Here is a 26099-nt window from a genome sequence, read left to right as displayed (position 1 = left end):
ACCTTTCCCAGTTTTCCCCCTACAAGCCCCATCCCAAGCCCCCTCCCCTTTGCCTCTGAGGGTTTTCCTCCACCCACTCACCCACTCCTGCCTCACTGCTCTAACATCCCCCTATGCTAGGGCATCAAACCTCCACAGGACCAATGGCCTCCCCTCCCACTGATGTCAGATAAGGCCATCCTCTGCTTCATATGTAGCTGGAGCCATGGATCCCTCCATAAACACACATTTTTTTTTAAAAAGATTTATTTTATTTACTTTATGCGTATGACTACACTGTTGCTCTGTTCAGACACACCAGAAGAGAATATTTGATCCCATTACAGATGGTTGTGAGCCATCATGTGGTTGCTGGGAATTGAGCAGTCAGTGCTCTTAACCTCTGAGCCATCCCTCCGGTCCCAGCACCATGCGTTTGTGATGAAAACAGTTAAAATCCTTCCTTTAGCATTCTCAGGCATACGAAGACACCATCACTAACTGTGGCTGTGTTGCGCAATAGAACTTTTACATGAGCTCCTCTTGCTACCAACGTTTTTATTGTTTGATAAAATTCTGGTTTCTTCACTCTCAGTTCCTAGACACTACTATTTCATTCCTTCCTGTGATTTCCACTTGTTTAGACTTTCTGTCTAAGTGACATTGTGTGATACAAACTTCCTGTGCTGGCCTTATTTCTAACTGACAAGGTGTCCCCTTCCTTTTAAAAGCTGGAATATATATATATTGGGGTTTTACTGCTGGGAACAGACACGATGACCATGGCAACTCTTATAAGGACAACATTGGAGCTGGCTTACAGATTCAGAGGTTCATTTTATAATCAAGGCAGGAGCATGGCATCATCCCAGCAGGAATGGAGCAGGAGGAGCTGAGAGTTCTACATCTTCATCTAGTGGGAGACAGGCAGCTAGGAGAAGGGTCTTAAAGCCCACGACCATAGCGAGACACCTACTTCAACAAGGCCACACCTTCTAGTAGTGCCACTCCCTGGACAGAGCATATACAAACCATCATCTACGCTATATTTTCTTGACTGAGGAATTGTTGGACTATTACTTTGATCACAATATAAGCAAGGTTCCTTTAAAATCTGTACTGAAAGACAAAAGGGCAGAACTAAATTCATTGGAAATAAAATAAGCTACCAAACGTCAACATCAATTGTAACCATAGCAATGGAGCCTGTGTGGTATTGATGGAGGTTAGACTGTATTCAGAAATATGTCCACAAAAATAAGCACACCCATTATTTTTTAAATAAGGATGGAAAGACATTCAATGGAGAAAAGATAACTTACGATATTGGGCCAATTAGAACATTGGGGGGGAGGAGAGTAAGAGGAAAACTCTAAGAAAGTGAACTTAAGAGACCATCGACTTCAGTATTTTTTAAAACTTTTGATTTTTATGGTTGTAGATGAGATCACTTTCATGTTCTAGGCTAGACCCTGAGAGCCTACACTTGAAATGTGAAGCGCGGCCCACAAAAGAGAAAATGGTCCTTTCTATGAAAGAGAAGCTTGGGTTATCAGAGGAAGCCAGGCCCCAGAAATTGTGCAGGATGAGCGCATGCCCACTAAAAAGAACCTTTTGTCCTCTGTCTCCTCTCCTTTCCTGAATAAACGGGGTCCCTGTCACTTAGACCAGCATTATCATAAGAAAAAATGTGCTATTTCTCTGATTACCAGAGTCCCTTATTTCCTGAAAGTGCTTTAGAGTATTTTCTCCTCCCTTGCTGGTTCTGCCAAGCCAAGTCCCTGCGTCACAGCATGACAGCTCTGGAGGAGTGGAGGAGAGACTTCTTAGGATTCCCAGCAAGTATTTCTCCTTCACCCTGTGAACTAACCCTAGTGAGAGAAACTTTGAAGGGTGTAGCCAGCAGAAAGCTAAGGGCTAAGGGGAGGGGCTATCTCCCCAGTAGGAATATGACAAACACATTTTAAAAATGCCATTCTGGGATGGAGAAGGTGAAAATCTGGCTTACCTTCCCAAAGGGGTCAACAGTAAGCTCTTGATTGACAGCTCCCTTCTTTCTAGAATTGTCTTTCCAGGAAGCCCAACTGGTTTGTTAAAACCTTTCTCTGCATGTGAGTATTTAATGGACGTGTATAGTAAATTTATTTCAAAGTCCCCTAAACAATGCAACCTTTGATACCTGGACTCTACTTAGTCTCAGCACCTTCTCCTCTTTTTAAGGTTGGTGGACATTGAAAGTGAAATGATCAAATTCTCTGGCATCTACGCAGGAGTCGGCATGACCGTACTTATCCTTGGATACTTTCAAGTTAGTAGCGCCTCCATTCTACTGACAGACAGACATCTGGCTTCCTAGACACCAGGAGGAAAGAAATGGAAGCGCTGCCTTTTAACCTTTCAGCTGTTCAGAAACTCTTAAGAACTCAGATCTGCATGTGAAGGCTCTGAGAGGGTGGGGAAGATTCAGAGAGCGAGAGCCCAGCCTAGGCAGGGGCATGTGGAAGCAAGGGCTCCAGGGGTGGTATTGAGTGGAGGTGGGTGGGGTTGGGGGGAGTGGGAGTGGCGAAAGGAGGGGTAGACTTTTCCAGCTAAGGAGCTGCCTGACTGACGTCCTCTATCTGCCCCGCTCTTCTCAGCAAAGTAGTGTCTTAGGCTGGGGCTGAGGAGCATAGAGAGAGCCAGACATTGAGAGACGGAGAGAGCAAACACTATTTTCCTTTTTCTGTCTTTCTTTGCTAAGTCTAACCAAGTGTCCTTTTAGTCCAAATTCTGTAATTTTAAATCTGATTTTTTCTAGTCCTAGGTGATAAAAATTTTACTAAGAAAAATATTCCACATTTTGTCATCTTCTGTAGAAAAAGAGAGATGATTTCTCCATTTTCACTTATCCAATGAGTTCAGGTAGCATTTGCTGTAAAGTGAAACTGGTCCATTTCTCCTATTCTGGCTTCAGTTTTCATGATACTTGATTTACCAAAAAAAAAAAAAAAAAAAAAAAATAGGAGAAATAAATCAACAAATGAGATTCCTATGAGATTCCTGCTTGGATCATAATCTTTTGGCTTAAATTGCCCCCATGTCATTTCTTGAACACTGTGCATGGATATATACACAAGGAGGAGGGAGAGAAGGATCCTGTGAAGTGGATGAACAGAGAGCATCCATTTCCTAGTGTGGACGCCCTGAACCTGTTTCACTTGATGGAGACAGCGAAACCCAATAGGTCAAATTCAAATGGCGGCCTGTCCACCTGCCAGAACTGGAGTTAAAGCTAGATCCTTGCTACCCCGCAAATGTCAGCTTACCTCCCCAATTAGCAGGGGTGTCAGAGCTCATACCACCGTGTCCAAAAGAGGCACTTTGTCAACGGCTTCCTTCTTCTTTTCAGCTAGTCCCAACCATAACCACCGGAAATGTGGTTTTTCAGAAATAGGAGAAAGAATAGACGAATCTGCTTAACCTGCTCAGTGTTACTGTGCTAAACACAGCTTTGTCTGTCTCCAGATAAGGTTATGGGTCATCACTGGGGCTCGTCAGATAAGGAGAATGAGGAAAATTTACTTCCGGAGAATAATGAGAATGGAAATTGGGTGGTTCGACTGCACTTCTGTGGGAGAGCTGAATTCAAGGTTTGCTGAGTAAGTAGCAGGAGCAACTAGGTTATAAAGTATCATTTAGATTAAAAAAAAAACCCTCATGGTGTTTTGGCAACATTTTCAGTTTCGATTTGATTTGCTCTGTCTCATATACTAAGAAACATGGCTACCCATGGCTGTCCAGTAGGGGAGAGGTGGAGGTGGAGGTTTGAGGTCACTGTCGACTATACAGGTATTCAAGGCCAGCCTGGGTCACAGGACACCTTGGTTTTATAAATAAAAATAGATTAGACTTTCATAGAGGTGGCATTTTCATAGATATTAGTTTATTCTATAGTCACTACAAAAGACAGGGTATTACAATTTTGCATGTAGACCATTGTCACAGGAGAGGGTTTAGATATATGAGGTTATTTGACATAGGGTAAAACCGAGAGATGGATGAGACAACCTACACACACATGGAAAAACCATGCTTAGAAGTCATTCTTTTGCTATGCCTATGGAGGCACAGAGAGAAACCTCCAGATAAATTCTGAAAGTATCTTGAGAAAGTTAAAGACAAAATAAAACAAGCAAAAAATAAGCAAATAACAGACTTAAAGATAGCTTAAAGTAGTTGGACCCTCCTGAACTGAACTTGAAGTCCTGCAAAAGTCATTAACTATATTGTGGAATATATGAAGGAGGCTTTCAGGACTCTCTCTCTCTCTCTCTCTCTCTCTCCTTCCCCATACCCCCTCTCTTTCACACACACACACACACACACACACACACACACACACACACACACACACACCCCTCTACCTCTGAACAATACTCCTAGCAACCCCAGATTCCCACCTGTATCGAGTACACTTATAGATCTTTCTGTACAATGGGATATGTTTCTCCTACCTTGACAACCACCATGCATATGATTAAAGTCAGATGCAATGCAAAAAGAGACATGTCTAGTGGGAAAGAATAAAAAACGCCAAAATCTATTGATAAAAATACCATCCCAACTATTCCCCCTTAATAACCATCCCCTTAATTTTAGAGTGCACAGAAACCGGATCTCAGACCATGTGATGTGGGGCCCTTGAGTACTATCGGCCTATACAGTCTGTACGCTGTGCTGTCATTTCAGTCTGAATAAAGCTACCTCTCTTCTTTTGCAATTCTGTGTGAACAATTATTTTTAGTTCTTTAAATAAGAGGCCAAGAACACTTGTAGACACCGTCGGCCAGTAATGTCAGAGTGGATGATTTGGGGTCCAGAGTCCAGAACTTGCCTTCCTTCCACCCTCTGTCACCAGATGCTTAACCCCACTAGAATACAACGGCTAGGCTCTGGGTGATGGCTTGAGTTCCTTCTTGCTATTAAATACCAACCCTTTTGCTCCATCTAGACAAGAAAGTAAGGGAATACTCTCGGGTTTATGAGTTTAATGCAATTATATTCAACCAATATTCCACAATACTTTCCATCCCTGCTCTGAAGCTCTGAAGTACCTTGAATCCTGGTAGAAGGCATAAAATTAGCCAGCAAAGAAGTGATCCAAAGTAACACATATTGGTGTTTATTACACTGGGTACTGTTCCACATGCTTTCACATAATTACTGAACTCTAAGGCAGGTTCTGCTGTTATCGTCTCTTTATAGATGAGGAAACTGTTACCTGGAAACCTGGATAATTCTCTCAAGAAGAGCTTATATTCAAATTCAGGCTATGGTCCCAGAGTCTGTGTTCTTAGTCACCAGTCTCTACTGCCTATAAATAGAATATGACAAACATAGACAGACAGACAGACAGATAGACACACACACACACAGAGACAGAGAGACAGAGAGACAGATACAGAGAAAGATTTATAGACAGACAGGTAGACAGACAGACAGAAAGGCGTATTTAGATTAATTTATTTGCTATGGATATGCAGGGAGGTGGTATAAGTTCTTCCTGGGGATAATCCAGAGGTTTGGAATCCACATCAACTTACAAAGTCGAGTCAAGACACACACAGCTGACTGTAAGAAATGAGGTTTCTATCTTCTTGAGGTATGAGAAATCCTGGAAGGTGAGACAGAGTCCTCGCTTCTCATTAAGGAGTGACAGCGGAATGGAAGCATGTGACAAAGAATGAACTGTTTCAACAAACACTTGAACTGACAGAATTCAGTTGTATTGATCTATACCTCTCTTATTTCTAGTGATATTGAAAAAATCAATGACGCCATTGCCGACCAGTTGGCTCATTTCCTCCAGCGCATGTCGACGGCTATGTGTGGGTTACTTTTAGGGTTCTACAGGGGTTGGAAACTAACCTTGGTGATTCTTGCTGTCAGCCCTCTCATTGGCATTGGGGCAGCCGTCATAGGTCTGGTAAGAGTGCTTTGTTGTGTTTTTTTTTTTAATTGTGCTTCATGGAAGTTGTACATTTACATGCCCAAAGGCCAAAACGTGATGCTTCGGTGACTTCCCAAGTGTAGTCACTGTGATTATCATTGTATTGATTTCTAATGTTTGATTACTCCTCAGTATTAAATTATGCTCCACAGCATATGAATTAATGATGTTTTAGTAAGATAAATGTTATTCGGCGGACAGCAATCTACTGCATGTATTCTGGGTCTTCTATTTTGCCAGGTACTTTGTTAGAGGTTTCACACTCACTATCTCTAATTCTTTTTTTTTTTTTTGGGTTCTTTTTTTCGGAGCTGGGGATCGAACCCAGGGCCTTGCGCTTCCTAGGCAAGCGCTCTACCACTGAGCTAAATCCCCAACCCCACTATCTCTAATTCTTACGAAGAAGGAAAGTGTTAACATCATTTAAGATTCAGTCAATGGAGCTCACAGAAGCAAAAAGAGCTATCTAGCAGTTCAAGGGAACCTGATGCCTACTTCCGCCCACTCTCCAGCAGCCCCTTTGCTCATGCTCAAAAGGGCACAAAGCAATGAGTACTCCAAAAAAGGTTTCCGCCTTTGCAGCTGCATCTCCAGTCCATCTAACCAGTGTCTGGGTCAGATCTGCAGATTCAGTCAAAGTGTCTTCTCTGTTAGTACCTGTCCATTACCTCACTTACTCAAACCAGGCCCATGTGTGGAATAAGACTTTCCGAGTCACCACTGTTAAAAGTCTCCCTTGGTTGGAGAAAGTATTAGTTTTCATCTTTAGAACACATTTAAAAAAAAATCTTACCATCACAGGTCATGAAGTGAGGCTTGCTGAAGGCTTACTATAAATAGAATTCAAAGGGAACATTCGAGTAATACTCAGTTGTCATTGAACAGCAGCTAATTATCACCACAGTGATGGTTTCTGGTATCCTTGCAGTCACTGATCATCACACTTAAAGGGATAAGAGTAACAGTAGCAAGGAGCTCCCTTCACAAAGCCATAGACCTGACCAGTAACAAGTGTGTATCCCTGAAGAGCAACACATTTTCCCCTTCAGAATCTCAGCCCTATTGTGGTAACAGGGGTAACAGCCTAAATCGTGTGATAACTTGGGGATGTTGTCCATGTTCTCCATTAAGTACAGTGTCTGGCACAAAGAATCTAAAAAGAGATATTTTAGTATTGTTTTTAAAATCCGTAAGACTGTGCAAGCTTTAGAACTGACTTTCCTACAGACCGCTGTCCTGCCTTGCTCCAGAGAACCTCAAATTCCACTGAAGACCCTGAGGGGTTCTGAACATTTTTGTTCAGCTTTTATTTTTCTTTCTATAGTCACCTTAACTTTTTTCTTCAAACCTGCAATAAATTAATACACATATACTCGTGGGTTCCTGTGATAAATTAATACACATATACTCGTGGGTTCCTGTGATAAATTAATACACATATACTCGTGGGTTCCTGTGATAAATTAATACACATATGCTCACAAGTCACCACTGTGTTTTCACACCGCGGAGATGTTGCCTAAATTTGGATTGAAGCGCTTCACAGTACAGTTTCTTGTGTCACCAAAGTGCCTAAGATTCTAGCTTCTTCATGTGGAATGTTCCAACTCTCCCTTTGCATTCTTCTATACCTGGCTGTCCCTGTAAAATGATTCCAGCAACTTTGTTGCATGTAAATCAAAGATTGGACACACACACACACACACACACACACACACACACACACACACACACAATATATATATATATGATAGACACTAACAGTTGTTGTGGGTTTTGTATGATTTTGTCACATCTTTCTCTTTAGCATGAGAAACATGAATAATTATCAAATATTACAAAATATATGTTTCTTAAACTCCCAATGTGTTCTACCCTTTGTTTTTGTTCTGTTTTTCAAGACAGGATTTCTCTGGCCTCCAACTCACTGAGAACCACCTGCCTCTGCCTCTGCCTCCTGAGCACTGGGAATAAAGGTGTGAGCCACTATCACCTGGCCCAATATGTCCTATTATTAAGTAATATGGCCCTCTAATAAAGGTGCTGTCACTCCTAACTCTTTAATATTCTTACTGCTGTGCAAAAAATGTATATGTTTCAGGAATAAATTAGACAGAGTGGGGATAAAAACTGTAATGCCATCCATTGAACTTGAACACGAGTCACAGTGTAGGGGAAAACAGCTTTTTAATTTACAGATTTTATAAGATATAGACTGAGTAAATAATAAATATATCATTGAGGCTATTTTCATTTATTTTGTATTTATAAGCTCTGTCTAATATTTTGCCAATAATGATTCTGCTGAAGGTCTAGAGAAAAAGTCTGTTGGAATACACACTCTTACCATCTGTGTACTATATGTGTTTTAGGTTTCTGAGTTGAGTTTGTTTCCACAATATTAACTCATCCCCCCCCTTCCATATTGTTGTTGCTTAGTTGGTTTTGCTTCTGATGGGCTCTCATCTGTCTCAGACTGGCTGTGCTCTCATGTAGCTGGGGCTAAGCCTGTATCCCTGTTTCCCTTGCATGTGCCGTGATTACAGGTATATGTCACCATGTCCAGCTACTGTTGACTAGGACTCAGTCCGAACCCAGTTGTAGAAAAGTGACTTTCAAAAAATTACTAAAGAAGAGTTGTCTTTTTCTCTTGTAAAAATTAAAAATGTAGTAAAGCCCTGTTTGAGTGAAGATATTTACCTTATGCCTTCTCCTTTGGGATTCCCTTTGCAATGCTGTGTCTGCCTTCCCTGGTCTTTGCTCTCACTCTGTACTCTGGCCAGCCGTGTGCCTACATAGGCTTCCAGTCTTTGCCTCTGGTGTTTGTAGATTCTGCAATGGTTTATGATTTCTTTCCAATAGCAAAGGGATATATCATAGTTTGACTTAGGGACTCCATTAGCACCATAGCTGAAACATTAGTATTACCAGATTTGAGGGTACTTAACTCTATGAGAACATTTTCTTCGAGATAGACTTTAGTCTCGTTTTAACATACCCAAATCCCAGCACCCATGGGTGATGCTTAACACAAGCTAATCTTGGCCCAGCCTTTTCTGTCTTTTGTTACAGTGAAACACCTAGTGTTTTGTTAAACCATATCACCTGTTCATTTGTTAAATGAGTCACTGACAGACAGGCCAACTTTGTTTTTTTTTTTTTTTCCTTTGGCTTTTAGAGTATAGCCAAGTTCACGGAGCTTGAGTTGAAGGCTTATGCCAAAGCGGGGTCTATTGCTGATGAAGTCCTCTCATCTATTCGAACAGTGGCCGCTTTTGGTGGTGAGAACAAAGAGGTTGAAAGGTTGGTTATTTTGAATGTCTGTTGCTTTCCTGAATTTCTTGAATCAATACTGTTTCCTGCCTTTTTTTTTTTTTTTCGTTTTGTACAAAGTGGCAGACCCACTATCCTTTAGAGCAATGGGAGGGATTGTTCAAGAGGTGGATCAGCAAATGTTGATGGGCAGAGTGTTAGAAAAGGTCCAAAGCAGTGTTTTAGGGTTTCAGTTTCCCTTGTAACTCCTGCTTTATAGACCAGGGTGGTCTTGGGCTCATGGTCTCCTGACTCAGTCACCCAAGTGCTAGAATGAAAGGTATGAGCTACCATGCTCAGTACAATGTGCTTTTGGAGATGAGTTTTAGAGAGCCAAATAGGCAAGAAACACTGATGATATAAAAGCAGACATATTATGTAACTCATGCCAACCATCAGCAGCATTTTCTGCCATTAAAGACAATCTTCTGCATTTAGCAAGCATGTCTACATGCTTAACAGACAACAGATTACACAGACAGCACAGAAATGCAACAGACAAGAAAAACTCAGCAAAAGTAAACAAATGATACTCCATCACATCGAAAAGCCCCCAGGCACAACCGAAACAGCTCACAGAAAAGACAGGGAGAAGCTCTATGCAAACTATGCAAATGACAAGGGATTGCTACATAGAATATATAAGGAACTTTTAAAATCTAACTAGTAATGATCAATCCAACTTGAAAGGGAACAATAGGGTTTAAGTAGACACTTTGTTAAAGAAGACACATAGTCAAGTCTATTAAAACAGCTTCATCATGGTATCTAGCCACCAGGGAAATGCAACTCAAAACCACCCTAGTAAGAATGACTGTTGGAAAATGGTGAACAATAACAAGGCCAATGAGGATACAGAGGAACCCTTGCACACTATTGGTAGACATGAAAATGAGTAGATCTATTATGTAAAACAGCAAAGAAGTTCCTCAACAAATTAAAATAAGAGCAATCATGTGATTCCACAATCCCATTCCTGCGGACATACTCAAAGAAAGTGAAACTAGTCTGTGTAATAGGCATCTGCACATTTGTGTCTACTGTAGTGCTGTTCATAAGAGCTAAGGAGTGGAGACATTAGCGTCTGTTAATTGATCACCAGATTAGAATGCTATACCATGAGATCATAAAAGGAACAAAATTTCATTATTTGTAACAATGTGCATAGTTGAGTGAGTAAGGCAGGCTTAGGAAGATCTACACAATTGCATGTACATATGAGGAATCTACAAATATTGATAACATAGACATTAAGAGTAGAATGATGACAGAGACTGCACAGAGCAGTAGGGAAAAATGGAGCAGAGAAAGGGTGGTCAAAGGTTTTGAAGTTATGGTCAGTCAGGAGAAAGCACTCTGGCGCTAATACACAGTGCAACTATAGATAGCAATGTGCTGCATATTTCACAAAAGCAAAGAAGAATTTCAAAAAATTTGACTTGGGGAGTTTTGTTTAGTTTTTCACTAGGCAGCCCAGGCTGACTTTGACTTGACATGTAGCCAAGGCTGTCCCTAAACTTGGAATCTTCCCATCTCTGACTCCCTAGGTCTGGAATCACTGGTTGACTTCCCATGCCCAGTTGATAAATGATTGAGACTCTCTCTCTGTCTTTTTCTGTCTGTCTGTCTGTCTGTCTGTCTGTCTGTCTGTCTGTCTGTCTCTGTCCCTGTCTCTCTCTCTCTCTTTCTCTTTCTCTGTTCGTTCATCCGTCCATCCATTCATCCTGATTTAAACATACAATGTGTACATGCATCAAAGCATCATATTTTATTCCATCATTACATATGATGCCTTGTTTTTGTGTATTAGTAAAAAATTAATTTAATTTACAGTTTCAGAGACTAAAAGGAGCCTGACTCTTGCTTGTCATGCAGCACAAAGGAAACTGGGGCATCTACTAAAATTAGTTGTTCATCTATTGTGCCAATAAAAAAAAGAAAGAAAGAGAAAGAGGAGAGAAAAGGAAGGAAGGACAGCCTGATTCAAATGCAATTCCACTTTAAACATTTTTTTAAACTATACTTTGTCTATTTTATGGGGAAGAAGGGAGGGTTGTGTACTCAGAACAGGAGTGTGAAGGTCAGAGGACAACTCGTAGGAGTCAGATCTCCTCAGGAGTGTGAAGGTCAGAGGACAACTCGTAGGAGTCAGATCTCCTCAGGAGTGTGAAGGTCAGAGGACAACTCGTAGGAGTCAGATCTCCTCAGGAGTGTGAAGGTCAGAGGACAACTCGTAGGAGTCAGATCTCCTCAGGAGTGTGAAGGTCAGAGGACAACTCGTAGGAGTCAGATCTCCTCAGGAGTGTGAAGGTCAGAGGACAACTCGTAGGAGTCAGATCTCCTCTTCCACTCTGTGCTTCCTGGAGGTCAAGCTTGCACTGCACTTGGTGCCTTCACTCACTGGGTCATCTTGACATCCCCATAACATTTCTTTAAATGAACATTTTAAATTGAACATTTAATTGAATATATTGTGAAGCTATAGCACTGTTTAATGCACTTAATAACTTTTTTATTTTTTATTTTTTATTTAAGCAAATAAATTTAATACCAGAAAATTATGATAGATCATTCTAAAGACTAATTTTTAGTAAAAGTAAAAACTTAATTTACAAAAATGATACAGTTGTCAAAAATATGATTTTATATTGGGGCAGTGGTGGTACACACCTTTAATCCCAGTACTTGGGAGACAGAGGCAGGCAAATCTCATGAGTTTGAGGCCAGCTGGTCTATACAGCAAGTGGATAGCCAAGGCTACACAGAGAAACCCTGTTTTGGAAAAAAGGAAAAAAGGAAGGAAGGAAGGAAGGAAGGAAGGAAGGAAGGAAGGAAGGAAAAAGAAAGAATGCAATTATTTTTGTAATTTAGTTAATTTTTTTTTGAGCTTTTTTGCTGGTTGGTTGGTTGGTTGGTTTTGACACACAATTTCACTATTTGGTCTTCACTGACCTGGAATTCACCATGTGGATTAGTTTAATCTGCTGATTTGGAGATAATTGCCTTACTTTCTGATGGAAAACATAATATGTATTCCAAAGAAACCTTTTAAACATAACTTTTAATAGCTCCCAAACAAAGGCATTGGTTAAAAAATTGCTCTTGAGGCCAAAGTTATCCCACTGTTTCTCATCGAAGCTGCAACCAACTTCAGAAGGTTTGTTTGGAAGGTTGACTATACTCAGTGAACAATATTCCTCATTGTGAATGCAGACACTGACACAGACAGACAAACAGACCCTCGGGCTCTCTCTCTCTCTCTCTCTCTCTCTCTCTCTCTCTCTCTCTCCCTTACACACACACACACACACACACACACACACACACACACCCCTACAGGTGCACACACTGTCTCATACACTCACACCAACATTTTAAATGTTATGCCTTGAGCTGCTCAGGCTGGCATTGAGCCAACCTTTTTCTGTTTACAGGTATGAGAAAAATCTTGTGTTTGCCCAGCGCTGGGGAATTTGGAAAGGAATGGTGATGGGCTTCTTCACTGGGTACATGTGGTGTCTCATTTTCTTCTGTTATGCACTGGCCTTCTGGTATGGTTCCACACTTGTCCTAGATGAAGAAGAGTATACACCAGGGACACTGGTCCAGGTACTTGGCTCTTGTTTCCTATATATAGTCTTTCTTGATAGCTTGTCAGAAAAGTCATCATAGCAACCCTGAGAATTAATCCCTTTAATGTCTTAGGCAAGAAAGCCTCAGTAGTTTGCTGAAGTCCATCTGCAGGGCCAACGATATTAGGACACTTTAGTGAAGAGAACTTAAACCCGTGGGCTGATGAGACCAGCAATTTAATGATTTCCAATTAACTAAAGGTTTTACAGCTGTACAGTAATGATCCTCCAGTGGATCCCAAAAGAAATTATACCATGAAAATGGGAAGTCATTGACCCCTCAGCTAAAGATGAACAGGTCGTAAAAGCGAAGTTGGTAATAGTACAAGATATGTAACATCTTCAACCGAATACGTGGTACAAGCATATTTCACAACTCATTAGTGGGGTGTTATGACACCACGGATGCTATTGCTACTTTAATTTGCAGTGTTCTTTGAGTTATTCACTCCAAAAGCATCTACCCGGCTTTTGCTATGCGCCAGATCCGTCCAAAGCATGGTGGACAAAAATCAAAATCAAGAATAGCAACAACAACAAAACCCAACACGGTTTCCATTTGCCGTGGTGCTGGAAATCGCTTAGTGGAAGGTTTTTAAATAAAATAAAATGTTGCAGCTCAAGATTCTTGATGGAACAGGCACCAGCGGAACAATGAAAAGTACCAGGAGTTCACTACATGAAAGTTTATCGTTTAAAAATCCGCTGTTTATTACAAACACACCCCTAGGCAACCTGGAGAACTCATGCAGTGTCGATAGGAATGAGCATCTGATACATGTCATTCTGAACAAGATAAGGAAGCAACAGAATGGCGTTAAAGTTGTCTTTGTCCTTGATGAATGGACAGCTGGCATAGCTTTGAACTTTGTTGAAAAATATTGTGTGGTAATGCATGTTCAGGTGTTACATAAATTTTGAAAGATAGTATGTAAAGTGTTAATAGTATCATGACCTACCAATTGTCTCTGCAATTTAGATCTATTTTGGCACTCGGAAAAGTTAAAGTGTTGTAGATCTGAGATCTGACTATGAGGTTCTTTCTCCTTATCGATCTAATCGCTTCTAAAGGCTGGTGAGATGCTCTTTCTGCTAAGCACAATGACCTGACTTTGATTCCCCAAGGCTCATAAGGGAGGAGATAACTGACTCAGGCAGGTCCTCCTTTCACCTCCACTATTGCACTGCAGTACACAAGCAGCCTGTAATAAACAAAAACTGTAATGAGAATAATTTAAAAACTGTATGAATTTACCATCTAAGGTGTTAGTAGCTGAAGGTAGCTTTGGTTGTTTACTTTGTAGAAATGCTTTGACTGAGCAAAATTGTTCTTGTATTCTGTGCCTATAAGAAGAAAGGGGAATTTATGAATAAAATGTTCACAGGAGAAATGACTTGGTAAATTGAAAGTTAACTGATACACAGTTCCAATGGAAAGCTCTGAGTGTAAAAGTCCCTGTGTGTCACAGCTTCTGTTGTCAACTTTACGTACCTGGGAAAGGACCCTCAATTGAGAAATTACCTTCATCATATTGGCCTGTGGGCATGTGTGTAGGTCATGGTTTTGATTCATGGTTTTGATTGCTAATTGACCTCACAGGGCACAGACCACTGTGGGCGGTACCAGCCCTGGACAGGTGGTCCTGGGCTGTAGAAGAAAGCAAGCTAAGTAAGTCTTAAGGAACAAGCCAATGGAGAACAAGCATTCCTCTGTGGTCTCTGCTTCAGTTCTTGTCTTTAGATTCCTGTCCCAGCTTCCCTGAATAATAGACTATGACTTAGAAGCTGAGCAAGCCCTATCCTTTCCAGATTGTTTTTGGTCATTGTTTGTCAAATCAAGCTAGAGCACCTTAATAACTGCCTTGGTTGGTTTCCTATTTGTGTGAATAGGCAGCATGACTAAAGCAACTTATGGAAGACAGAGTTTATTGGAGGATTTCAGTTTCAGAGATTGAATCCATGACTGTCATGGTAGAGTGCATGACAGAAGGCAGACACTAGAATAGTAGCTAAGAAATTACGTCTTATTCTTCAAACATAAGAGAAGGGGGCAGGGAGAGGGAGAGAGAAAGAGAATTAAATGGGTAATGGCTTAGGCTTTTGAAACCTCAAAGCCCACACCCAGTGACACACTTCCTCCAACAAGACCACACCTCCTAATCCTTCCTAAATAGTTCCAACAACTGTTGGAAGCATTCAAACATACAAGCCTATCAAGCTCATTCTCATTCAACCACCATAGCAACTAGGTTCTGGTTTTATGGTTCTCCTTTTAAAGTTTCTTGGGGATTCAACCATGAGACCATCTGTCATATATGTTCAGTCTGCCACCCACATGTTATAAGTAGCCAAAGAAAGCTATGAACACAGCCAGAAAAATTTCTAAACTTTCTTAAAATATTGAGATTTTGAGGGGCACTTCTTTGTTTTGTAACTTGATTGTTTGGACTTTGAAGTTGGCGACATTGGTTGAACATACCTGCTGGATCTTCCCTGAGGAGTTTGTCATTTCAGTGGATGGTTTTTAAAGTACCACTGTGTAGACATGGCATACTGTGTGTCTCTAATGTTTTAATCATAAATTATTATCCCCTTATTCTCAACTTCTTGCTATAATGCTCTGGTTATACCTTGCCTGGATAGTGCTTCTTTTAATTAATAATCTCTCCCCCCCCTCTCGTGTGTGTGTGTGTGTGTGTGTGTGTGTGAGAGAGAGAGAGAAAGAGAGAGAGAGAGAAAGAGAGAGAGAGAGAGAGAGAGAGAGAGTGCTCTTGGTTATATTTCTACAAGGCAATTTTGAAAGCTGAGTACTCTTGAATTTCTTGAGTTGAGTTCAATGTTTTAAGCCACTAAACTAATTAACAATCAAATTAATTTAGCACATTTTGTGGTGCACAAAATTATTATGACTGCATTGGGTGTAAATGAGAAGCAGCTCACATAGATTACTGTAATTAGTATCACTTGTATACAGATAAAAACTTGCTTTCTGGTTTATTAGGGAAAGATGAAGAGGAACTAAATGAGCGGGAAACCTTGGGGTTTTTGTTTACATTTCGGATTTCAATAATAAAGAATAACAGTGGTAATAGGAAATAATATTCCCTCGGTACATATAAGGCAACAGGCACTGAGCAAGGTATTTAATGTAATTACCATAAATAATATGCATTACTTCATTCTGTGATTGGTACCATCTACTACAAAAATGAAAGGCAGTCATGAGGTTAAGAAATGTGTTCTAGATGGCATCAAGTATGATTTGAACTCAGGTCTCAGTGACTTAGCCAGCTTTCCTTTCCCCAGATCTGTTGTAAGAGACACAGATCATAGCTCCCTCTAAGGGTGCTCCATGCATTGCCTGCTCCCTAGAGTTTCTCTTCTTACCTTTCTGTGCACAGGGATAGAGCTATGGTATTTCTGGTGAGAACGTCTTGCCTGGGATGTGTGCTGTCTACTGCAATCATTGGACATGAGTCTGTCTTCTCTCACTCTTGGCTTCTCTAACAACCTGCACAGAGAGAATCGTTTGAGGCAATGGCTTTTCTGTAAATCCAGGCTAAGCAAAGAATTGACCCCTGGTCTTCAAAATGAAGACTCCATTCCTTATCCATTGTTTTTCCATGAATACACTTTTATTGGGACATAGCCATGGCCATTTATTTACACATTGCTACACTCGCGTATGTACCATGTGGTCTGTGTACATATGGATTCAGAACTCATGTGGCCTGAACTATTTACTAGTTGGGTTTTACAGAATGTGTTTGCTGGGCTCAGATATAGGACATAGGACGAGTTGCTTTGCTGATGTGGGAGGTCGCTGGAGAGGGTGGTCTTTAAATATCTTTGCCAAGAACTGTTGTTATCTGCCTGTTTACACCGTTCACTCACGTCTTCCATGATGTAAATGCGGGAAAAGAGGTATTTAAAAGTATAACTATGGAGAAATACTTTACAAAGAAAAAAAGTTATATACTTCTGAAAAGCCCATAAACTGCTTAACTTTAAAAATATTTCTGAGAAATCTTAAGAATTCATAAGGACACCTGGTAAATGTTATTATCTACAAATTGGCAAAAATGTATGCAAACTATGTGGTTTTTTTTTTTCAGATTTTCCTCTGTGTCATATTAGCAGCTATGAATATTGGCCATGCATCTTCTTGCTTGGAAATCTTCTCCACTGGGTGTTCAGCAGCTACCAATATTTTTCAAACAATAGACAGGGTACGTAAAAGTCAAAGAAATAGTTAATGGGGTATGTCCTTGGATGGGTACTAATAGCTGGGAACCAGCCTGTGAGTTAGGACACCTTATGTCTCTGCTGTCATACTTATACTGGGAGATGCCCATTAAAACAAAAGAAACAGTTTCCTTGAGACAGGGTCTCACCACATTGTCCTGGCTAGTCTGGTACTCAGCTCAGGTAGTCCTGAGATCCACCTGCCTCTGGTTTGTGTGTGTACGGGGTTGGGGGATGGGGTGGGCAGGGAGTATTAAAGGTGTGTACTACCACACATAGCAAGAAGTAAACATTTAAAGATAACATTAGACAGTACTAAGTCCAATAAAAGAGATAGGACCAAGTGTTATGACTGGCTAGTGGGAGGAATCTTTAAACTGGGGCCATGGGAAGTAAGAACAAAAAGGGAATTCCTGGTTGTGAAACATCTAGGTTGGGAAAGAACTTGGTGAACTCAAGGAGTTAAGAAAGTCGAATGGGAGTGAACAAAGTCATCCTGGGCAAAGGTCGGGGGAATGGGAAAAGCCTATGATCATGTCTATGAGCCTGGATGTCCTAGCAGGAAGTCTCTTTAAATTTATAAAGGACCGCGGTACCCCTGGGTGGATTTTGTTGGTTAATTTATGAACATTCATTGACAATCCTGTCAGGTAACCATAGACCAAAAACAGAAGGGAGAAGATAGGACTCTGTTCTTTTTTTCTCTTTGAGAAAATGTCATGAACCAAGAGCCATGGGTCACCTGAACTATGAGTGGGTTTTCATTGTTGTTGCTGTTGCTGTTGTTTTTGTTTTTGGCTACAATGAAATGCTATCTACCTGAGGAAGCTGTTTTGTGTTGTGAGTTCCGTGGCCAGGAATATTTTGATATTTTCCCTTTGAAAAAGATTTTTGTTTTTGTTATTGTTTTTGTTTTTTATTGTGTGTGCGGATATGTGTCTATCTGTCTGTCTGTGCATGTGAGTAGAGGTTAGAAATGCTAGACTTCCTGGAGTTGAGTCATGAGCCTCCCATTGTGGGAGCTGGGAACCAAATGTGGGTCCTCTGAAAGGCAAGTAACAACTGGGCCATCTCTCCAGCCCTTTGACCTTTTCTTTTCTTTTTTAAAAATTTATTTATTTTATGTTTGTGACTACACTGTAGCTGTCTTCAAACACACCAGAAGAGGGCTTCAGATCCCATTACAGATGGTCGTGAGCCACCATGTGGTTGCTGGGATTTGAACTCAGGACCTCTGGAAGAGCAGTCAGTGCTCTTAATGGCTAAGTCATCTCTTTGAGCTCCTTTGAGCTTTTCTCATGGCCTCGAATCAATTGATGCCTGCAAAGCTTCCCTGAAAACAACTGAGAATTAAGGCATTTACATTTTATTTTTTGATCCTTATTTAAACACTTGAGAAAAAGAAAATAGATTCCATTATATTCCCTGATGGGGCTATGGTCATGATTCCTATTCTAGTGTGGACGATGAACAAAGTTGAACCTGGAGTGTCCTAAGAGGAAGAGGTGACCCTCTTCTTTGGTTAGCCAGAATGATTGCTTTAGATAAGTCTCATTAGTAACAGCAGAGTGAGGGCAGGGTACAGTTGCAAGCTGGTGATATTTTGTGGACACTTAATTTTACTTTGTCATCTTCATTGACTGCCAAATGTAGAGGGCTACTAGCCCCAGCCTAGTTCACCAGCTATATTACTCTCAGAGGTCCCCCCTGTCTAACTAGAGCATAAGAACAATGTAAATGCAAAGGGTACATTAAAACACTTCACCTCCCATCATCTCAATAATATAATACTAACCATATTAACATTTTATAGTGTGTCAATAAACAATGGTTTAATAATATTATATAATATTAGCAATATATAAGTTTATGGTAATAATGTAATGAATAATGGTAAATAAATAAAACTCTGCTATTGTATCAAAGTTACATTCAATAATAATATGTAGTCATATAATAATAACCCAGCAGCCTCAACAGTAGTACCTGGTATCACTCTTGTAGATATGGAATATGAAAACAATTTATCTTTAGCACATCTCTGCAATATTTTGGCCAGAAAGATTGTGCCTTAAAATTTTTATTAAATTTATTCATTTTACTTTTTTGTGTATTTTGCCTGCATGTATGTGTGTGCACTGCACGCATCCTTGGTGCCTGTGGAAGTCCAATGAGAAAGAGACTATGAGCACCCTTGAAGCAAAGTTATGGATGATGGTGAACTACCTACCATGGGGGTGCTGGGAATTGAACCAGGGTCCTTTGCAAGAGCAGCAAGTGCTCTTAACTACTGAGATATCTCTTTGTGCGTTAACTAACGTCAAGATGGATACGACATGTGTGTGACATGCATTGTCACACGAACAATTATCTTTGTATTGCACTCCAGCAACCTGTCATTGACTGCATGTCAGGAGACGGCTACAAGCTAGACCGAATCAAGGGTGAAATTGAGTTCCACAATGTGACCTTCCATTATCCTTCTAGACCGGACGTGAAGGTAAGTGTCTACCTCTGGCCTGATGGTGTCTATTCTTGAGTTATTCCTTTTCAGATCCACACACTGTTTTCTAAGTGCTGACTCAGTTTCCTGGAACAGAGGACAGAAATGGGTTTCTGTGGAAGTGTCCTTTGGTATTGTGCCAACTTAAGGACACAGCGTCTTTCCTAGTGATGATTATAATGTGCAAATCTCTCTGGGTGGAACACAGTCTGGCACGAGGCTCAGGCTGAGTCATGTGGTCCTCTGTTGACATGAGTGGCAGGTCCTGCCGTTCTAGTTATGTGGTAAGGCAATCAAAACAGTCAAGTAGCTCGGCTTCCAATCACCACCTCCTCGGACACCACAGAAGGTGGCAGAGGGAGGGAGGCCGTGTGACCAGCAAAGTGCATAGCTGTGAGCAGTTTCGCATTCGTCCTCATAGGAAGGCCACCTGGTGCTGTTGCTGTCTTGTGTCTTGTGCGCAGCGGTTGTCCAGGGCACACAGTGAGGGAAGCATACTGTTTCCTAGAACCTATGGAGCAATATCAGTAGAAGTAACTCCACTCTCTAGGAAACTCCAATCAGCTCTCTTGAAAGAACTGGCTTTGAAATAATGCTTGTATCCATCCAGAACTTAGCATCTTTGCTTTCCTTTTAGTAATAATATTTCTGTTATACTCACAAAAAATAAATCATAGTTTCACCTGCTAACATTCAGCCCATGCCCTTCACAGAGTTTTAGACCTAGAAACACAGCACACATATTAGGCGAACGTAACCAAGTAGTATACCATTCGAACATACCGTCTTCAGATTGGTTTACTTCTGACCTTTACTCTATGAATTATCATTGCACTTGTGATTTACAAGAGCTTCTTATTTAACTGATTGAGATTAACTCCTTGAGATATCCTAGTATGTCAGATGTATTTTAAATTAGATTTTGAGGCATAAATTTGAAGGTGACCCTTGCTTATTTACCAGTGTTGTCACATTATCATTTTTATTGTTGGGTATAGCCATTAAGCAACATGTTAGCGGTAAAGCCTCTTTCCTGAAGTCTTTTGTTGTTGATGGATGTACGTGTACAGTGCTATGGGCTATATGTGAACACGAATACACATCCACGCTTATGCTGGAGGGATGGATACACAACACAAATCCCCAAGAAGCATGCCTTGTAAGGCCTCATTGCTTGGTTAAGTGCCCAGTAATGTTATGAACTTTTTAAAAAAATATGTTCTTTCCTCCCCAGATTTTAGATAACCTCAGCATGGTCATAAAGCCAGGGGAAACGACGGCTCTGGTGGGATCCAGTGGGGCTGGGAAGAGTACAGCATTACAGCTCATTCAGAGATTCTATGACCCCTGTGAAGGCATGGTGTGTATCCCGAAACTTCTCAACGTGGAGGGGCAAGGGAATGCAAGTGGTAGTGTTGTCAAAAAAATTGATTTTTTGAATTACTATTATTTAACATTTTTCTATAATGCTTTCTTCCTTTCTTTCTTTTGGGGGGATTTGTTTACATTTATAATTTCAACTGCTTTGAGCAGCAAAGTGTTATTTGGTGAACCAGATTTCAAAGCAAGATTTACTATAAAGCACACATACAAGATAGAGGCTATTGCTTACTTTTATTGTATCTTTTGAAGTCCCCCCACCATGCTTTTGTGATACAAGCCAAAAGGCAATAAACACGTTCAAAGTCTGGTGAACAACTGGTTACTCTCCCGGGAAATTTAAAAAGTGCCCACTCTGAGGCTAGCAGTGAGAAATTGACTTTTATGCTACTTGTGTTTCTACACTGAATTTCTTACAGCTAAACTCAAACTCAGTTGCACACTGACATCCTTGTACAACAGGCACACCCTCCGTGGAAACGGTTTCTATTCTAGTCTTCTTAGACTCTGGTGTTCTCCCCAGTGGCCAAGCATCACCTAACTTTATGATTCCGAAGCTTGAAGGACACCAAGCTGTGTGATGCTCTTCTGCCCTCTAGGTGACTCTGGACGGCCATGACATTCGCTCTCTTAACATCCGGTGGCTGAGAGATCAAATCGGGATCGTGGAACAGGAGCCCGTTCTGTTCTCCACCACTATCGCAGAAAACATCCGTTTTGGCAGAGAAGATGCAACAATGGAAGACATAGTCCAAGCTGCCAAGGATGCTAATGCATACAACTTCATTATGGCCCTGCCGCAGGTACCTACAGTCCAGGGTAGTACAGGGGTCATCAATTAGTCCCTTTCAGTTGAATCCTCAGTCCTTAAATTCTTAAGAATTTGTGCTCTACATTTGCCTGGAAATGTCCCATGTTTTTCCTCTCATGTGAAAATACATTGTTTAAATGGTTGCCATCTACAAAAGTGGAGCTCTACCTTTTAAAATGTCCTTTTGATGTAGATATAGTTTCTTGGTCTGCCTACTGAGCACATGTTGAAAATTTTTTACAATATTTGTCATGAAGCAATGCTCGAGAAACGTTTTCTTGCTTGTTAATCACTTTTCAGTTACTATGACAAAATACCCAAGAATAACAAGTTATCAGAAGGAGTTTTTGCTCAGGCATATGGTTTCAGAGGCTCCAGTCAAAGGTCAGCTGTTTCCCTTGCTCGTGGCAAGAAAGAACATCACCGTGGGGGAGTATGTAGCAGACCACAGCAGCTCACCTTTCAGAAGTCAGGAAGCAAAAAGAGAGAGAGGAAGGGCTAGAGTCCTGATGTCTCTTTCAAGGGTATAGTCCCCCTGGCCCCTCCCTGGCTCAGTAGACCAACTTCCTTTCACAAAGTTACTTTTAAAGGTTCTATGGATCAATAATGCCACAAGGTGGTTAAAAGAAAATAAACCTTGATAACAAGTAACTTCAGAGAGGAAGGATTTACTCTAACAGTTTGAGGATAGGGTCCAACATGGCAGAGATAGCATGGCGTGTGAACTTGACGTGGTCGATCACACTTGTTTGTGGATAGGAGATTGAGAAAGATGACTGCTCATGCTGAGCTGGTTTTTCACTTGGTTTTTCATCCCAGCTCATGGGCTAGTAGTCAGCCACATGGGTGGCCCTTCTCTTCACAGATTACCATTTTGGGAAGTGCCCTCCAAAGTACTCAAAAGTGTGTCTCCTAGGTGGTTTCAAATCCATCAAGTTGGCAACATTAGCCATTGCAGAGAACATTGAAGATCTAAATCATAACCACCACTGTCCTTCTGCTTCAGTTTTCTTATGCTTACACAGCTTAACTACTGTGCTTTTAGACCAGAATCTCGCAAATTCAAGAGTTTCTCAGTATGTCTCCATTTTGTATGATCACCATGTCTATATTTGACATGATGACCTTTAAGTCACAGGATGATTACTAATGATATATGCATGGCTTTTAAGACATTGTGGGCTTTGTTCTAGTACTTCAGGTGTATTCGCTCATTTAACCCTCATAACTACTTTTCCGGGTAGCAACTACTATTATGTCCATCTTCAGATGAAGAATGAGGTTCTGTGAGGTCAAATTCTATATATTCAAAGTCACAGCAGGTCCAGTTTCAGAGAAAGTGACCTTGAATAGATCCCATTCACCCTTTGTCTTAGGGTTTTATTGCTGTGAGGAGACACCATGACCACAGCAACCCTTATAAATGACAACATTCAATTAGTGCTGGCTTACAGTTTAGAGGTTTAGTTCATTATGTTCATGGCACGAAGCATGGTGACAGAATGGTGCTGGAGAGGTAGCTGAGAGTTATGTATATGGACCCAAAGTTAGCTGGAAGATAGAAAGCCACTGGGTCTGGCTTGAGCTTCTGAAACCTCAAAGCCCTCCCCCAGTGACATACTTCCTCCAATAAGACCATGCCTACTCCAACAAGGCCACACATCCTAATCCTTTCAAATAATGCTTCACCCTACGAGTTTATGGAAGCTATTTTCATTCAAATTCCACACCTTCTAAATCACAGTTTTGAATAGTGTTGTCATTATGAGGATGCTATAGTCTAGTAGCTAATGAGAATAACGCCTCAAACCTACTTCTCCACCTTCTAGCTTTATGGTAGGCTCGTTTAACCCTTTGTGTTCAGAATTTCCTTGTTCAACCATTAAATCAAATAATAATACTTGCTTTCTGGGGTTCTGTGAGGACTACATGAGAAGATAGATGTAGAATTTCAGCACCATGCTTTTTTATGGACCATAAGGAGCTCAGCCCCTATTGGCTGATACTGAGAAAGTCAAGAGCCTAACTTCTAACACGCCATTGTTAAATTTCAGTGTGCACTTTGTTCTGTGAGATACTCAGTCAGGACTTGCTGTAACAGCAGGAGTATGAAACCAGCTTCATCTTTCCTTCACAGTATAAAGACAGCTTTAGTACTGTGGTTTACTTTTGCGTTCAGCGGGAGAAAAAGAGATAAGACCGTGCAATGTGACTTAATTCCCTGGGACAGATTTTCAAGACTGATCAATTTTCATTTTGGCTGACAATTTTTATTTGAGCGTGTACTAAAAGAGAACATCCACACAATTCAATGCATTAATTATCCCACATACAAATATTGATTGGTTAGTTCTTTCAGAAAAGGGTATTTCTTGCAGTAAGAGTTGGACCTATAAAAATTCACACTGGAGAGAAAAAGTTAGAAGGGATACTGACTGGATCGGTGTCTGAGGCCATCAATTTCGTCTTCCTCATGATTCCTAGCAATTTGACACCCTTGTTGGAGAAGGAGGAGGCCAGATGAGTGGTGGTCAGAAGCAAAGAGTAGCCATTGCCCGAGCCCTCATACGGAATCCCAAGATCTTGCTTCTGGATATGGCTACCTCAGCACTGGACAATGAGAGTGAAGCTAGAGTACAAGAAGCATTGAATAAGGTTTGTGCAGAGTCAATTCATTTTTACAGGCCCTTCAAGGAGGAAATAATACTAACAGGTCAGTATATTCAGTCTGAAAACTTATGAAATACTGACCAATTACCATCTACTTGGTGTTGAATAGGACATAATTGTGATTTATTCACCAAAGTTGCAAAATAAAATTAAAACCCACATGAAGTGCAACATGATTTATCCCCATTTTATTAAGCTATTGATTAATTACCACAAGAAGGTCAATCTGTGTTGTGATTTATGGCTACAAGAAACCATTGCGTATTTCTGATATATGCACAACCTGTATAAGGATACCCCTAGGGTCCAAAGCTGATCTCCTCATGGACTCAGCGATAGTATGAGGTTGGCATTGGCTCTATCCTATAGTCTTGTTTAAAGATATATCTTGTCTTCTTACAGATCCAACATGGGCATACAATCATCTCAGTTGCCCATCGCCTGTCAACAGTCAGAGCTGCAGATGTGATCATTGGGTTTGAGCATGGAGTAGCTGTGGAAAGAGGCACCCATGAAGAGCTGCTAGAAAGAAAAGGTGTCTACTTCATGCTTGTGACCCTGCAAAGCCAAGGAGATAATGCTCACAAAGAAACGAGCATAATGGGCAAGTACCTCTTCCTCTTTGGCTTGTATAATATACAACTTATTATTATATATAACATACTAAATAATTAATATTCATGATGCTGGCTGAATTTACATGCTTGTAAATGTGCATTACTTATTCTGGCAAAGCCCAGAAAACATTATGCAGTTGATAAGGGAAAAAAAAATAACACAAAGAAGGCTAAGTTATCTGATCGAATCACCGAGCTAACTAAACCCAAGGTCTTTTGCTTTCAATTCTACCTTTTTTTTTTTTTTAAGTAGAACAGGCTGCCTAGATATGTCAGGCATATGAAGGATTCTCCTTATTATTGCATGGATTAAACAATGACTAAATGTTTTGCACTTATTTTCAAATGGAGACAGATACTCCAGACCTTACTATGCCTTCTTTTTCTCAATTCGAACTTTCAGACGTCATGGTTGTGCTGAGCTGATTAATCAACCACGTTTTACTTCCTCCACCATCTCCCATGGGGACTCATGCACAGCACTGGGCCTAACTGTTGCCTATGTTTAACACATGAAATCTAAGAAGGTTTTGAAAATTTGTTGGATGTTTCAGGGTGTACCAACTCTGAGTTTTCATTAACTTTTTTAAAAATGTATTTATTTATATTCCAGCCATTGCCCCCCCTTCCTTCACCCCCCACAGTTCCTCATCCCATTCCTCCTCCCCCTTGCCTCCAAGAAGGTACCTCTTCCCCCATCAGACCTCCCCCTTTCCTGGGGCCTCAAGTCTCCCAAGGATTAAGTGCATCTCCCACTGAGGCCAGACCAGGCAGACCTCTGCTGTGCATGTGCTGGGGTCTGAGTAGGGATGCGGGTGGGGGCCTCAGACCAGCCAGTATGCTCTTGGTTGGTGGCTCAGTCTCTGGGAGTTCCCTGGGGTCTGGGTTAGTTGACACTGCTGGTCTTTCTATGTGGTCTCCCTCCCTTTCAGCTTCTTCAATCCTTCACATAATTCAACCA

General features: G+C 40.9%; 1 protein-coding gene across 4 annotated transcripts in view; it reads left to right on the top strand.

The window, feature by feature from the left end:
- Positions 1-26099, top strand: part of Abcb11 (ATP binding cassette subfamily B member 11) — a 96027-nt gene that overhangs the window by 30369 nt on the left and 39559 nt on the right. For all 4 annotated transcript variants that reach the window (XM_039105931.2, XM_039105932.2, XM_039105933.2 and 1 more), the window contains 11 exon segments: positions 2200-2287; positions 3484-3617; positions 5773-5944; positions 9147-9271; positions 12715-12889; positions 17028-17141; positions 19547-19657; positions 20895-21020; positions 21640-21843; positions 24336-24506; positions 24924-25125. In XM_039105931.2, the coding sequence (XP_038961859.1) occupies positions 2200-2287; positions 3484-3617; positions 5773-5944; positions 9147-9271; positions 12715-12889; positions 17028-17141; positions 19547-19657; positions 20895-21020; positions 21640-21843; positions 24336-24506; positions 24924-25125 (1622 nt within the window).

The sequence above is a fragment of the Rattus norvegicus genome, chromosome 3, assembly GCF_036323735.1.
Source record: "Rattus norvegicus strain BN/NHsdMcwi chromosome 3, GRCr8, whole genome shotgun sequence".
In the NCBI taxonomy this organism is placed as follows: domain Eukaryota; kingdom Metazoa; phylum Chordata; class Mammalia; order Rodentia; family Muridae; genus Rattus; species Rattus norvegicus.
The sequence above is the reverse complement of the archived record's forward strand: the minus strand, read 5'-3'. Positions and strand labels throughout refer to the sequence as shown.